At 30.2% G+C, this 16,967-nt stretch overlaps 2 protein-coding genes across 7 annotated transcripts in view; one reads left to right on the top strand and one right to left on the bottom strand.

Moving 5' to 3' along the window:
* The window catches only part of LOC122632705 (FERM domain-containing protein 5), a 72,586-nt gene extending 60,364 nt beyond the window's left edge, over positions 1-12,222 (bottom strand). The window contains exons 1-2 of one of the 5 annotated variants that reach the window (XM_043819846.1): positions 11,707-12,222; positions 2,339-2,417 (exon numbers count right to left, since the gene is read on the bottom strand). Coding sequence is in view for 4 of the 5 variants with exons in the window: in XM_043819843.1 (XP_043675778.1) it covers positions 11,707-11,802 (96 nt within the window). In the remaining variant the exon portion in view is untranslated. The remainder of the gene's footprint in view (positions 1-2,338; positions 2,418-11,706) is intronic. The other 4 variants (XM_043819843.1, XM_043819844.1, XM_043819845.1 and 1 more) reach the window with 4 other exon arrangements.
* A 581-nt stretch (positions 12,223-12,803) lies between these two features.
* LOC122632703 (glucose-6-phosphate 1-epimerase) overlaps positions 12,804-16,967 on the top strand; it is a 32,904-nt gene continuing 28,740 nt past the window's right edge. For both annotated transcript variants that reach the window (XM_043819840.1, XM_043819839.1), the window contains exons 1-2: positions 12,804-12,945; positions 13,879-13,930. In XM_043819840.1, the coding sequence (XP_043675775.1) occupies positions 12,876-12,945; positions 13,879-13,930 (122 nt within the window). In that variant the 5' untranslated portion in view covers positions 12,804-12,875. The remainder of the gene's footprint in view (positions 12,946-13,878; positions 13,931-16,967) is intronic.

The following is a 16,967-nucleotide window of genomic DNA, read 5'->3' as shown; positions in this document are numbered from 1 at the left end:
AGGACAGATTTTTCTCTATTTTTCACCCTATTGTTTATAATTAATTAACAATTTTTTTAAACAATTTCTATAAACAAATTCATATGAATTGAACTTATCTTCTTTTACCAACAGAAAATCCACTTCGCGACTGTTTTATACCAAATTACAATAAATTAATATGTAATTAATAAACAAATTAATTTTTTATGTAATAAACATTTTTTATATTATTAATAGATATTTTTAGATACATGGAAATATCTCCACAATGGAAAATCATAGAAACTTGAATCAAACGCTATTTTAAAAGACAGAATTTTTTCTATTCTTTCAGCGTATTGTTTATAATCAATTAACAATTTGTTATAAACAATTTTTATAAACAAATTCATATGAACTAAATTCAAGTTATTTTACAAACAAACAAATTCATATTGCGATTGCTTTATAAAATTACAATAAATGAATAAATAATTAATAAACAAATTAATTTTTTATTGAATGAACAATTTTGTTGATATTAATCACATTTTCCATTTAAAGAAGAAATACATAAAAATATCTTGGAAACTAAAAATTAAAATTATTTCAAAAAAGATAATCAAACCTCAATTGGATGAATCGATCTAAATTTATTCGTTTTATTTCTCATAGACTGTTATAAAAAATATGTTTAAAAAAAAAAAAAAAGACATTTGTATGCATCCGACATACAATATAAATAAATATTGAAACAAATACGCTGATTTTATCTCCTGCAGCGTGCAGCTTTTCAATCGCATTGGTTTCGCTTTGACTTTCAACGAAAAAACGATTTACGTTTTGGGAATATTTTTTTCTGCCTAAAAAGTTCGCTGATAATGGGTAAGGAATAAATGAATAAATAAATAAAAAAGAAAAGAGAAGAAGAAAGGATGTAAAAAAAATAAGATTAAACAGAAAACGAAGTGAAATGACTTCGATGATTGCTTTATATGTTTTACACATATCTATACGAACAAATAAATAAAAAATAAGTAGTAAAATCAAATACTTAACGAGTATTATTATCGATCATTAAGTTTATTAAATTGAGTTTATTCAATTAAACGTTTCTCTTGAATAATAGTAATTATTATTATTATTAGTATCATATATTATTTTAAAACAATATAGTTATATGATATAACCATAATATCATCTAATCCCATTAGTTTTATAAATTAATGTTTCAAATAAAAGTTTCAAGGTTTCGCGAAGGAAATACAATATGTATTGAAACAATTTCATAGAGTACGCTTTTATCAAAATACGGAAGTCATGGCTTTTTCCTTTTTTTTTTTTTTTATGGAAATCGATATTTTAAACCCAACAAAAGTTCTAGAATATATCAATCAATACGAATCCAATGAATGTACCTTCTCATCGATACTTCATCGAATCATGGCGATTTGAAATTCGACAAACTGTGTAATTTCAATCATATTGTTTATGAGTGTTGGAAGATAACGTGCTTCAAATGATTATTTCAAAAACGAATGAACGAATATAAAAAAAAAAATAAAAAATTTTGGTTTAATGAATTTTGGATTAATATCATATGTTTACAATAATAAATGACAATTAATTGCATTATTGCTATTATACAGTTTGTTAACTGCTTGATCTTGATATTGTGGTAATTATCTATAACTACCTTGATGATATATATTCTGTCTTATTTATTTTGTCCATTAATATATTTTATCTGGTCTGTTGGCTATGATTGTCTTGTCTGTTAGTATCTATTTATCAATATAATTTATAGATTGTGTTTTTTATCTCTGTCTATATCTCTTCTTTCCATGTCTATCGTATAGATTATTATTATTATTATTTGTATTATTATGATAATAAAATGGAACTGTAAAAAGGAGTCATAACGAAAAATGATGAATTCGTACGAAATTGAATATCGAGGCTGAAATATTTAGTTACGTTTGCTTGGAAAAATGAGACGAAAAATGATACGAGAAGTGTTGCCTGCAAGCAAAAATTTTAAAAACGAAAAATTTTATGTATGATACATATTATGATATATGTATCATACATAAAATATTTGGGATAACAATGAATTATTATAAAAAAATATCAATATAAATAGATTCTATATAGTACAATGATATAAACATGTGTATGTATGTATATAGGTGTATATTTACCATAATAATTTTAGTACTCATATATTAATGAATATATTTAAATTAATAATATAGCATTTAGCAGTATATCAATAACACATATTGTAAATATACACATGTATGTATATTATATATATATATATAAAATCTACATATATATTAATGTAAAAATTAGTTGTACTGGAAATTCTACTTACATACAAACCGGTTTTCTTCTTACGATTTCTTACATCATATCGACGATATTAATTAACATTTTGTTGACTACGGACTTAACTAAGAAAAAAAAAAAGATAAAAAAGAAAATACTCGATCATTCGTACGAAATTTGCATAATGTAAATAAAAAAAACTTTGAAAGTGAGAGAAATCGTACGATTTTACATTAGTATTCGGAACTGCAATGTCACCACTGTGAAAATAAATGTGCAATTTAACTCCTTCGTATCGTGATATTTCTTTCTCTGCTGCCAGCTTTTCGCTATAATGCGATAAAATACTCCCGAAAAACAAAAGAATTTTATCGCGTATCTTCGTGATAATTATATGCAATAAAGGGTTTTATTCTTTGTCCCTAATAAAACTAATTATTAAACAATTCAATAATAAATTTTATTGCCATAAGGAGAAAATTCCAATAAAACAAATCTACACTTTTATCATATATGCATACACGTGTACATATGAAGTGTATGTAGGAATAATGTATATAGGAAGACATAGAAACATTGAATTAATAAATATACTATTTAAATTTGTAGCATTTTATATGAATATTTATATATAATATTTATTGTAAATATGAAACATTAAAAATTCTAATACTATTTATCAATCATTAATCCAATACAAGTTCAGTAAAATGTGATCTTAATACATTCTCACCACTCGTTATTATTAACGATTTATGATACTACAAAGGATCTTATACCATAAAACGACGATAGTAACAGTCTCCCATGATCCATAAAGTTTCCTTCCGAAATACATATCATAAAAATGTAGTCTTGAACACTTAGATTACGAGTTACAAATAAATAAAGAGAGAGAGAGAGAGAGAGAGAGAGAGAGAGAGAAATAAAAACAGAAACAAAGGTAGAAAATCAATGATAATAAAGAAACAAAAAGGTGCAACTTTTACTTGTTTTAAGAGATGACACAAAAATGTAGTTACGAACATTGAATGAAAAGTTACAAATAAATAAAAAGAGAGAGAAAGAAAGGTAGAGAAAGAGAAAGAAAGAGAAATAGAGAAACAAAAGGAAAGAGGGAAATAAAAATGAAAAATCAATGATAATAAAAGAACGAAGAGCAGAAACTTTTATTTCTTTCGGATATGACAAGACGAAAAAATATAATCTCGAACATTTGTATATTACGAATTACGAATAAATAAAAATAGAGAAACGATAAAAAGAGAGAATGTTAACGATAACGCAGAAAAGAAAACAAGAAAAAAAGGAGCAACACTTTTATTCGCATATATCATCGCAACCCTTAAAACAACAATGAGAGAAAGAAAGGCGAAAAGGAGGAACAAAAAAAAATAGGAAGAAACAAAGAAGAAGAAACGAAAAAAAAAGAAAGAAAAAGAAAAAGAAGATAACGAGATGTGACTCATTGTCATCGTGAAAACGCGTTAATTAGTCAGCCGCGAACGAGGAGTCGAAGTTAATCAGAAAAGTCTCTGCGCGCAAATATGGCGTCTCATTCACATTAAAAAGAAAAGAAAAGAAAAAAAAAGAAAGAAAGAAAGAAAAAAAGAGAAAGAAAAGCAGAAAAAAGACACGAGAGAAAGGAGATGAAAAAAAGAAGAGGAAAATGAAACAAAGATAGGAAGTAAGTACGAACGTTGCTTATTGTTATTAGTAAACGACGAGACTGAAAGAAAGAGCAAGAGAGAAAGGAAAAAAAGAAAAAGAGAAAGAGAGAGGGAGAGACTAACGAAAGGGAAACTCTCATTGTGGCTAAGGATGAAGTGTGAAACTATGGAAAATAAAAAAAAAAGAAGAAAAAAAAGAAAAATGTATATGAAAAGAACTGAGTGTCCTTCCTACATAAAATCCGAGAAGCGAGTGATAAATAAAAAAGAGGGATAGAGAGAAAGAGAGAATGAAAGAAAAAAAAGAGGAGAGATAGAGAGAGAAAAAAGTGAAAGAAGAAAATCAAGAAGATAGAAAGTATTTCCTCTTTTTGTTTATTACTTCTCTTTTCCCCTCTATATCTTCTTTTTTTATTTTTGTTCGCTCTTTTTCTATCTCTTTTTCTTTGGTTTTTAGGACACATACTTTTTGAAAACTACGTAAGATCAAAGTGAGAAATAAAGGTAGAGAAGAAGAGAGCGAGAAAGGTAGATAAAGTGAGAGAAGAAAATGAGTGAGACGAGAAAATGAAAGCATCTTTTCGTATTTCTTTCTCTCTCTCTCTCTCTCTCTCTCTCTCTCTCTCTCTCTCTCTCTTTCTTTCCATCTATCTCTCTCTGTTTCATTTTTAGGCCACAGTCGACCTAACGCGTTAAGGAAAGCAAATTTTACGAGCGAATGAACTCTAGAAATAGAATAAAAGCCTTCTTTTAAGGACGAAGGAGAAAGTTCTGTTTTGGTTCAACATTAAAAGCAGGATAAATGTTTGCTTTCATCGGCCAAAGAGGATTCTCAGCATCTGATTACAAAAACGATGATATCTACAAATTTGAGTTCGATTAAAGTAACTAACTATAAAATAAATGCATCTGAATAAAAATACAATCGTTTTATGCGAAAATCTTTACGCATTAGGTCTGTATTCGATAATATCGAAATTCGAAATTGTCGTCTAATCGTGACCTTCACTCATAAAGTAGATATTAGTATTCTTTGAGAAAAGAAATGGCGGCCATTTGAAAAATCTCGACGGCTGATTCAAGATCGAGACAAATGTCTGTGTAGAAACCTTAACCTTTTTGGAGCAGCTCCATCTTCGTCTTTCCCATCGAAGAACAACAAAAGAGAATAGATATAGAGCGTTTACGTGCCAGCGCAACTATCCTAAAGATTTAAAAATCAACGAAAAAGAAAATTTGGGAATAGTAGATCACGTTTATACGCACTTCCTCAAGTGTATGCGTGACACAGATAAGACTTGATCGATTTAAAATCTTTTAATATCATATTTCCTCCCTATTATATCACGTATAATATTATATCACAATAAAAATTATTTAAAATATAAAAAAATCCTAGGATAATATCGTGAAAATCAATGACAAAAATTTGAATCGAGTAAACGAATATAAAATTTGTTTCTTTTTCTTTTGAGAGATCAAATATACAATTTTTCTTGTGATGAAAGATTAGACAAATTATTTTTTCTTAACTTATAAATTCAATAAGATTCAATAAATATTATATGATGCACTTTATAACTTGTTCATAAGATACGTGACTATTTTGTACAATTGTTGTTAGGGTTTTCATGCTATAGAATATCACTACATTTCTCTCTCTCTCTCTCTCTCTTTTTTTTTGCTTTTTATTTCTATTTCATTCTTTCTTATTCTAATAGTAGAGGGTAGTTGGAATACATGTAAGAAGTAGTGTACACGAGTACTTCCACTTTTACGGAATAGGTCGTTCAATTTTCCATTATTGTCCTTTAATCGTTACAAATCCTCTCTCTCTTTCTCTCTTTCTTCCTCCCACGTTGAAAACTACATCTAATATTTTACATAGATTCGCCTAAGTTAAAATGTAAAATAAAATGTTGAAACGAATTTTGCTCGATTTCAAGCAATCGAGTCAATGCTCTAATGAATTAAAAATTTCGAAAATTTGAGATCGACTAAACTTCATGTTATTTTTATTTAATTTTAAGTTAAAAGAAAATATTTATTTCTTTTCTTTTCTTTTCTTTTCTTTTGTTCGATGAAAATATTACAGGAACAACTTGTGCAGATTTCGAACATGACAATCATACTTATTACGGTCGAATTGTTGGACGAGTCCCAAATTTCACAAACGTCCGTAGCATTACGCATCGTAGCCACTTATTTTTTATTTCTTCCTTTTTATTTTTTCATTCTTCTATTTCTTTTTCTTTTTATTATTTTTTATCCACTACGAAAAATAACAAAACGAGAAATTATTTCGAAAAATTACGTCTTCGTTAACGTTCTATTTTATTCTATTAGTTAAAATCACCTTTGAATAGCATCCTTATTTTATACAATATATATAACGAGTATCAAATCGTCTATCAATTTGTTCGAAATAATTTTTTTAATAAAAACCTCGAGAGAAAAATAGAAATTTTTTATAAACTAGAATTTTTCCTTTCATATTTAATATCTTCCGAACGGATTAATCTCAATTTCTATGCAAACAATAAGGAACATAATTTAATACATACTTCATACTATAAAGAATGCATGAGAATAAAATTACATCGAATATGCGAGTGAGTACAGGTACAGTAATTCTACATGTAAACGCACAAGGATACATATGTATATATAAATATATATATATACACACGCTTACATACAAACACACACACACACATACATATATAAGTAGGTATATGCAAAGAGACTAGCATACACAATTTTTGAGATTTCTCATCGAGTACTCTTGTAGCGTACGAATGTAACTGCGAAGTAACCGTATATCGACTGACCAATTTAAACAAAAAAAGAAAATAAATCAGTAAATAAAGAAAGAGAGAGAGAACTCGAACAAAACCTTTTATTTTATATTCCTTTTATTTTACAAATAACTTGTGATGAGCCTTCAGAAATTATGCAACACAAACAAAACAGACAAACAAATAGATCCAGATACATCCCATACATACATACATATAATACGCACAAACAGAAAGAGAAAAAGAGAAAGAGAGATGCATTCGCTCACAGATTCACGCAGGCATATATGCATATGTATATATAATATAAAATAGTAAGATATATATAATATATATAATATACAGAAGTAAGATATATAGGTGTATAATAAATAAAAGTAAGATAGATACTATTACTTAAATTAATACGTACCCAATATTAAAATCTAAATAATTTCATCGTCGAACGATTTCGTCGTAATATTTCATGGTACACTCAAAACCGAGAATGTTTATTTATCCTTCAGCCATTGTATTTTCTCTTTCTCCTTCTCTTTCTTTCTGTCTCTCTCTCTCTCTCTCTCTCTCTCTCTCTCTCTCTCTCTGTCTCTCTACTTATCAACAAACAATATATTCTTTGAGACGCTTAATGAAGGAAAAAGATCGATGCTAGAGGTCATTAAAATAAATAAAAAAAAATATACACTTTGAAAAAACGAATGTCTCTTCGATGAGAGTTTCGATATGATAAAAAACGTTTCATATCTGTAAACTCAATTGGAAACTTCTATTAAAATTTTATCAGGTTCTAATATAATTTTATATATTTCCTCTTTCTTTTCCTTTTTGTTTTTCTTTTTTTTATTGTTTCTTCTTTTTATTTATTTTTCTCTTCTATTTTTCTATGTCACCGTGCCGCGTACTAATTCTTGCCAGACACTCATTCGTGACGTCATCCATGGGATCGGTCGAATCATGACGTAAGTTCACCAACGTAACGAACGATGTAGTAATCCACGAGATGCATATATGTATATATAAATAAAGCTGATAGACAAATATAATAAATAAGATAAACAAAGCTGATATTTTGAATAGAAAGTAATGGATCTGTGTACTGGGTTGACCGCTAAATAAACGCTTCTTTTTCGTTTCTTTTTCTTTTTTTATCTTTTTTTTTTTGTTACATAATCCAACATGATTTACACGTAGGAGCGGTTATGTCGAGATTAGATAACTTAATGGAACATGATTAACATTTTGTTTTTTATTTTTTACTAACGATAAGAACATCTGTCTTATTTCTTTAATGAAATGAAGAGTGAAAATTATGAACGAAAATTTAAAAAAAAAAAAAAAAAGTAGAGAAAGAATAATGATTATTGTTCTTTAATGTCAGAACAAAAATATTCGTTGTATTAGACGATATTTTATTTAGATGAATACCGTATGATACATTATAATTCGAGTTTGATATCTATTCCGATTATTTCATGATTAGATGAATGATCGAGTTTGTTTTTACTGCGAACATTTTCTCTTAAACTTTGTTTATTCTCTAATAAAATGCAAAAAAGGAAAAAATACGAGGAATAGAAAAATAGGAGAAAAAAAAAAGAAAAATGATTGTTATTCTTGGATGTTAGAACAATAGAACATTCATTACGTCTTTACTAGTCGATATCGATTAGACGATATTTTATCCAGATGAATATCGAAAGATCTATGATAAAAATCATCATAGGGATTTAAGTATACTCACGGTAAACTATAATTCGAGTAGGAAATCTAGTTCGGTATCATTCGTTACATTAAATCGCATGGTAACGGACCTATAAAAAGTCCCATCATCTATCTCGATGGATTATTACGTCAGTGTGCTTGAAATAGGAAAAGGGTCGTGTACGGATTTACACGCGATATTGGTACACGCAATGTGTATGGATTCATAATAGTGAGTATTAGTATAAGAATATGTGTGTGTGTATTTATGTGTACTTATGTATATACATTTATGTATATATATGTACATATGTATATCCATGTACGTGTGTAATGGTATCGTTAAGTGTAGTTTAACACGCTACCGAAAATATTTCTTTCGTGGGAAGCTTGTAATCAATTTACTTTGAAATAGAAAGAAAATATGACATTTTTATGGAATAATAATAATGATTATAGAAATACGTTGTAGATATAAATTATTTCAATTGAACGAACAAATTTCATGCATTTCAACGAAAAAGAAATGACAAAGTAAATTAGACGAAATATAAAAATTATCGAAGAAAAATCAGATGGCAATAGTTTTTTTTTTAAAATTACATGATTATTATTTGATGATTATTTATTGAGATTATGATGATTATCTATAAAAAGAGCACAAGTATCTTTTTTATAAAAAAAAAGTAAGAACAAAATTTTTGTAATATAAAAAAGAAAAGTAAACGAAAAAGTAAAAAATAGTAACGACCGAAAAAATTATGTTGAACAAAAAACTGCGAAGTTACATAAGAAAGATTAATTAATAATTATTATCGTCGTCGATCAAAAACGTTGAGCACGAGTATATACAAAGTTTAGTCGAATAGTTTCCTTCCAAACAACAAGTAAACATTATACGTAAAGTTTTCAAAGAAAATGTCTCCTACATACAAAATACGTGTTACAAACGATAAAAGCTGGATAAGAGAAGAGTTGAGAAGAATACCTCGAAATTCGAATAGCGAAAGACCGCAGACTATAAATTTACTATAAAAATACCTATTTTACTTGCTTTACGATTGGCGAAACGTAACGAGAAAAAAGGATCTTTTCGTTTGTACGATTTAACGACTTTAAACGAAATCTTTCTCTGAGCTAAATTAAAAGATAAAAAAAACAGATAGATAAAGATAAAGATAAAAGAAATTCCCTTTTTCTTTTTTCTTTCACTATAATACAATAAAGAAATCTGATTGAAGATTGAATATACATACACATATTCTATACGTAGTATCGAATGGCAATCTACTTATGTTCAGATCACATTAAAACGTAATAAAATAGCATCGTTACTAAACAAGTTTCTTAAAATAAATGAAATATTTCTATTAACCATGATATACATAACAAACGAATATAATAAACGATAATAAATCTTCTTATCTTTCTAAGTAACTAAAATATATAAAATGTTATATTTAAAGTCTAAAGATTTTATATCATACAAACATATCGTGTACATAAAATAACGTCGATCACGTACATTGTCTAACATGATGTGTATATTGTGTGTGTATATATATATATATATATGCATGTGTATGTATATGTGTATATATGACAATCGATTTATATCTAGTTTACAGAAAAACGTAGATCGAAAATTGTTCGTTACAAAACTTGATTACAACAAATTCGTTAAACAAGTAAAAATGTTTCTATTAAATTTGTTAAGTAACTGTGAAATATGCATGTACTCGAAGTCGTAACATACTCGAAGTCTTAATACTTACAATGAGTCATTGTATACATACAGTACGTACATAATAATGTCGATCGTTGTCAGACAAGATCGACATTTCGTTGAGCACGACCAACGAAGAAATGTCAAAGTCGTGTGCCCGTAGTAGCCGGCACAAGTTATGGTTGCAGTCGCTGCATTTTTGACACTTAGCATCTCTCTCTTTCTTTCTATATCTCTCTGGCTCTCTCTCTCTCTCTCTCTCTCTCTTTCTCTTTCTGTCTGTCTGTCTGTCTGTCTGCCTGTCTGTCTGTCTGTCTGTCTGTCTGTCTGTCTGCCTGTCTGTCTGTCTGTCTGTCTGTCTGTCTGTCTGTCTCTGCTTCTCTCTCTCCGTCTCTTTCTCTCTCTCTTTCTCACACTATTCTGGAATCGATCCAAGCGCGCCGATTCTGTTCCAGTGCAAAGAGAGACAGAGAGAGAGAGAGAGAGAGAGAGACACTTCCACTTTCAAAACGTACAAGTGAGACAGCAAATTCGTGAACTAACTGAAAAGGACCATTAAAGGAAGGATGATTTAAAAATGTCATGCTGATTGCAAGTAGAAGAATAATGAGAAACGTGAGCGTTAAAAAGAAAGAAAGAGAGAGACAGAGAGAAAGAGAGAGAGAGAGAGAGAGAGAGAGAGAGAGAGAGAGAGAGAGAGATAAAGAGAGAGAGAGAGATAAAGAGAGAAAAGGACAACGTGGGTATAAGGATGATGATCTTGTTTAGATTCGTATTGATCGGTACAGGAGTCAAAGTCCGAGCTTGTAAAAGGATACGAGAGAGAGAGAGAGAGAGAGAGAGAGAGAGAGAGAACAAGACTATCCTCGCTAGGTAGCTTGGAATATCTTTAATAAAGAGACATAAAGAGAGATAAAGAGAGAGAAAGAAAGAGAAAAAAAGAGATAGGGAGAGAGAGAAAAAAATTGAAGAGGGATTAGAGCGATCGATTATTTCGGATCACCACCCTCGAGGTGGACACGACATGTAGGTATGTATATGGGTCAGAAATGTCATCGTTGCTTTCATACGCTTGTTTGTGCTTATAGATGTTTCCTTAACCGATGAAAAAAATTTCAAGAACTAATGCTGTTATAACAACATAACCTCAACATTAACTGAACCTTCTAAGAATTTTTCTTTTTTTTTCCTTCTCCTCTCCTTCTTTCTTGTACATCAAATGACGAATAGTAAAAACAAACGTGTGAGTTACATACTCTAAAATCTTACCTACGTATACAATATATTTACACATACCAACGTACTTTCACGCATATATATATATATATATATATATATATATATATATATATATAATGAAAAAGGAAAAAAAAGGGAAAAATTTAAGATACCTAAAACGATAAAAGTTAATTGAAAGAAAATAAAGAAAGTAAAGAAAAAATCGAACGTGTGTTTTGTCTTTTGTTTCTCTATTATTTTTTGCTTTATATTTTTTTGAATAACAGAAAGATTAACTCACCTCAAAATCGCAATGGATAATCTCGGAATCGTCCAAAAGTCGAATAGTGGCGCGGTGCACCACGGTAACGTCGCTCTTGCTACCGAACTTCAACATTTCTGTCCTCAAGTCGGCACCCCTATTATCATCCCCCCCGCGGCCTTCGTCATCCCTTACCCCACAGCACCACACACTGCCCCGTTTGATTAGGCACGTACCGCCTTCGCGGTTTTGGCGCAGACGGTGACGTTTACGGTCACCGGCGCGCTCCTACTATCCTCCTCCGTGATCCTCGTTGAGCTAACACGGCGCACGACGGCACGGTACGGCGGTGAACAACGACGACGCATCACCGTCGCGGCGAACACACAAAGCCTGATGTCCGTGCTACCGACTCTGTGCTTAGCTACTACCACCTCTAACTCTAACACTCTCTTTCTCTCTTTTCTCTGTCTCTTTCTCTGTCTATCTTACTACTACTTCGTTCGAACAACCAACGACGTTGCCACTTTTCGAGAATCTACAACGTTGCCGTCTTCTCCAGTCTCTTCTCTCTCCTTCTCCATCTCTCTCGCTCTTTCTCTAACTATCTGTATCTTTCTTTCTTCCTCTGGAACATGCGCCGCAACTCGTCGACCAAATTCATTCCTAACCTTAAATTACCTACAGCAGTAATCGTTTACTTCCAACTAAAAATCCATTCCTTCTGCCTTAATCGACGTTCTTATTAGAAAATTATATATTAATTACGCAGTCGACATTGATATTCGTTTAACTGATACGTAGAAATAACGACGTCGAAGTTAATCGATTCGTATTACCGACTAAAACGCTCGCACTTATTTTTCAATTATCGTGATATTACGACCGTTGTTAAAATAGTATTCTACATTATCGATATCCAATATACGACGATATCGGTGGAAATATATTAAGAGAAATGCAAGTTTTAATACGTACGTCCTTCCGTAGCGAGGTGTTGTAGTCGACTGTGGCGTCGTATCGCGTCGTGTCGCGTCGTATCGCTTCGTGTCACGTCGGATTGGCTGCCTGGTGGGGGGTCGGAGGGAAAGGCCGACGAACGAGAGTCAACTGAGTGGGGGTAAGAGTGAGCCGTGGTGGTGGGGATTCAGCCCGGGGGACATCGAACAAAGGTTGGTCGCGTCGAGAGCCGCATTCACGATTCAAACATGGCAGCGGCTACCAGCGTTGTCGTCCTGGACAGGGGCAACAATACCACCTGCACGATCAATCTACACGGTGCGTTTTTCGCGAGTACATACATAAAAAGAGAAAAAGAAAAAAAGAGAGAGAGAGAGAAAAGAGATAAACATATATATATACGTATATATATTAAAAATCGGTGACAAATAATAAACAACGGAAGAAAGAAGAAAACGATCGTAAAACGACGATCTTTGAACGATTTCAACGACAAACGTGCGAAACGGTTCGGTGAATCGAAAAGAGAGAGAGATATATATTTCTCTCTCGTTCTCGTGAAATAGACATATGAATAACACGAATAGTGCTAAATACGGAATTAATTTGTTATTTCTCTTCGACTCATTTTTACATAGATATTCGTATGTAAAATATTCGAGTACGCGAGTATGTGACGTGAGAAAACAAGAATAATATTATTCGCATAAAAGATTCTACATTTAACGTGTATTTATTTTCTTTGGTTATTCATTTTCGTGCAACGAATCGACGTGAAGTTCGAAACGCAAATATATATGTGTATATATATATATATACACATATATATATACACATATACATATATATATACATATTATACACATATATGTGTGTATATATATATATATCGACGATTAAGTGATCATATATCGATACGCCATATTCATTTTCATTACCTTTAACTCGAAATTAAGATTTCACTATTGTTTTTTTTGCCTCCGTATTTTTTTTTTTTTTCAAAATGATTCGAAGTGGATCGATGAGATTTCTTATTTCGAAACGGACGAAAAATATAAAATGCCTGGAAAAAAAAAAAGATAAACGAGTTGAATCCAGTGTTTTTTCTTTCTTTTAAAAAAGTGGCGGGCGCTTCTATCTAGGTTAACATCGAATTCGAAAAATGGCGGGTTCGCGAACGCGCGTATTTCAAGCAAAACGACGAGATTTCAATCTTTATTATATTTATCGTATTTCTTTAAATTTTCACAGGTGCGACCGTTGTGTCATGGCGAGTGAACAATCAGGAGCAACTCTTCGTTAGGTGAGTACTCGTAAAACATTTTCAATTGATTTAACGTGTTACGCGATGACAATCTTAATAATTATAATAATTATAACGATATGTTACATTAACCATATCGTTCGTCTTATCGATTGTCTCTCGATTTGTACGTCCTCATTTATAAGTCTCTAACGCAAACAAAAGATATTCAAACGTTTGACCCTTTGTACTCGTTCAAAGATTAGAAACAAATTTTCTAAACACGATTTGACTTTATGACTAATATTCTAATACTTTGAATGTATTCATTATTCATACGAATTATCTATTATTTTGACTAAATCAATATACAGGTATATATATATATATATATATATATATATATATATAAATAAGATACATATACGTATCTATATTACAATATATATTTTAATAATATATAACATATAAAATAATACAATTATATGTTACGTATATTCTAACATATATTTACAGATACATATGAATATACTGTGTTATAATACATTATAATCTACTATACTATGTATTACTATACAAGATATATATATATATATATATATATATAGTTTACTATAATATACTGTATGCATCATACCATCTTAAAGTATAGTATACTATGTATATCGTATATTCATTATATACGTATATATCATAATATAGTAAATTATAACATATAATGTTATACATATATACCATCATATACATATTTATATATTTATATATATATATAAAATATATATCTACATTTATTTTATAATATTGTATACTATATAGTGTATATATCAAGTAACTGAAAATCAACGATGATCCTCGATCAAACTCACAAAATAAGAAATTTGCTCGTCAATGGTATAACAAAATAGCTTTTTTGACGAATGATCCACATAGAAAGAGCACATATTCTCGCACCTTTTTATCACCCGCCTCGGATATTACGCGAGATTCTCCATAACAATAATATCACGGTCGAGAAGACGCGGACACTCGCCGAGGGGAAAGAAGAACAGGCGTATGAGCGTGATATCCGTGACGGCCGTTTTGTAGACGGCAGACGTTGAAAAAACGGCGAATAAATTGGCGAGGGCAATGATACTCCCTTCTCTCTCTTTCTTTCTCTCTCTCTCTCTCTCTCTCTCTCTCTCTCTCTCTCTCTCTCTCTCTCTCTCTCTCTCTCTCTCTTTCTCACACATATACATACATACATATATACGCACGTGTGACATCAGCCATCGTGCAAGTAACGATCCTTAAAAAAAAGGAAAGAAAAAAAAAAGAAAAAAAGGAAGGAAATAAAAAAAATAAAAAATCTCAACGTTCGAGGACATCCGAAAGAAATTCTTAGCGTGTCTTTTCTTTTCTATTTTTTTTTTTTTCGTTTTTGTTGCTTGTTGTAATTTATTATTATTATTAACCCTTTACGTAATATGGATTCTACGATATATATATATATATACATATATATATATATATGGTGTAATTATATTGGTATATAAATAATATCATAAAACTTTCATATTTCATACAATTTGTTAATTATTAATATATATAAAAAAAATTGAATTATAGAGGGTTGACAGAAGAAAATAAAAACTCCTTATGAAACTTTCATTATCGCAAATAAATATAAGAGATAAAAAAGAGAGAAAGAGAGAGAGAGAGAGAGAGGAAGAGGGAGAGTCTCTTTGAGAAATCGACGATCAACTCGCAATTAGGAAAACGAACGTGTTCGTTAAAGGAGATCGAAGCAATTGAAAAAGAAACAGGGAATGCGAACTGTGCGAAGAAATATATCCTCGATTTCTTATCGAATGGAATGCACGTATATTCTCTCAATTTGCATCAAGATATTATCGAAGTCGATCTGGAACGATCCTATTGCCGTTCGATCTCACAATTGAAAAAAGAAAAAAAAAAACAAGGAAAGATATAGAGATAGAGTTAGAGATAGAGAAAAAGATAACTCGCTAACTTATTCAAACATATTCGAATTGAAACGGATTATTCCATCCGTTTTATTTTCAAATACATAGAATCTAAGAATATAGCATGTGAAGTTTTTCCAATATCATCAATGATATTTTCTCGTCTTTGACGATCGTTCTATCATTTAAAGAAATATTTAACCCTTTCTTTTTCTTTCTATCTATTTATTTATTTTTTTTTTTTTTAATTTCTATTTTTTATTTTGTTATTCTTTTATTTTCTTTTTTTTTCTTCTAAATAATATAAGCCCTTTAGCGGATAAAATAGCATACGGTTTGATTACATACGTATAACGTAGTTAAAAATATTTGCAATTAATTACAGTTATCTAATTAAAGTTTTCTAATGACGAGTAGAAGGTAGTTATTTTTTTATATTGACTATTTTTTTACTTTGACATTTCCTAAAATATTTGGACTTTTTAATTTATATATATATTTTTTTTTATTTTCAATAAGTTGCTCTAATCCATTTACATAGGTGTTGTTCTAAAAACTTTTTTTATAGCTTGATTATTCGAATATCGAACGATGATGTAGTTATTTCTCTCTTCCTCTCTCTCTCTTTCCTCTTCTTGATGAAATGTGAACACTCATAAACATTACGTCTTCATAAAGAAATAAATAAAGAAAGAGAGAGAGAGAGAACGACGCATATTCATTATAAGAAAAAAAATTAAGATTGATATATGCGAATCATGTATTACATTTGTCGCTTCAGTCATCGCGATCGATCGTAATCATTAACGCGTACGATTAAACAAACACGGAACGTTTCATAGCCATATATCTAAAAAATAAGAATTATATTAAAAAGTGGTTCTTAACATTTCAAGGACATGATCCTTCCTCTCGTTATCTACGATCTTACTGATCGTATATTAATCGATGTTCTCGACAATGTGTGATATTAGACAAAAGGATAATAAAAATAATAAAAAGCTCAAAGATAAAGAAAGGGAAAAAAAGAAAATAGAAAATTAGTGAGGATAAGTAAGAGGAGGATGGTGAGAGGAGAGAATCGAAGGTATGCAGGCACACCTGCTAAGAGAGAGAGAGAGAGAGAGAGAGAG

This window comes from Vespula pensylvanica, chromosome 10 (genome assembly GCF_014466175.1).
Source record: "Vespula pensylvanica isolate Volc-1 chromosome 10, ASM1446617v1, whole genome shotgun sequence".
Taxonomy (NCBI): domain Eukaryota; kingdom Metazoa; phylum Arthropoda; class Insecta; order Hymenoptera; family Vespidae; genus Vespula; species Vespula pensylvanica.
This window is presented reverse-complemented; position numbering and strand designations above follow the sequence as displayed.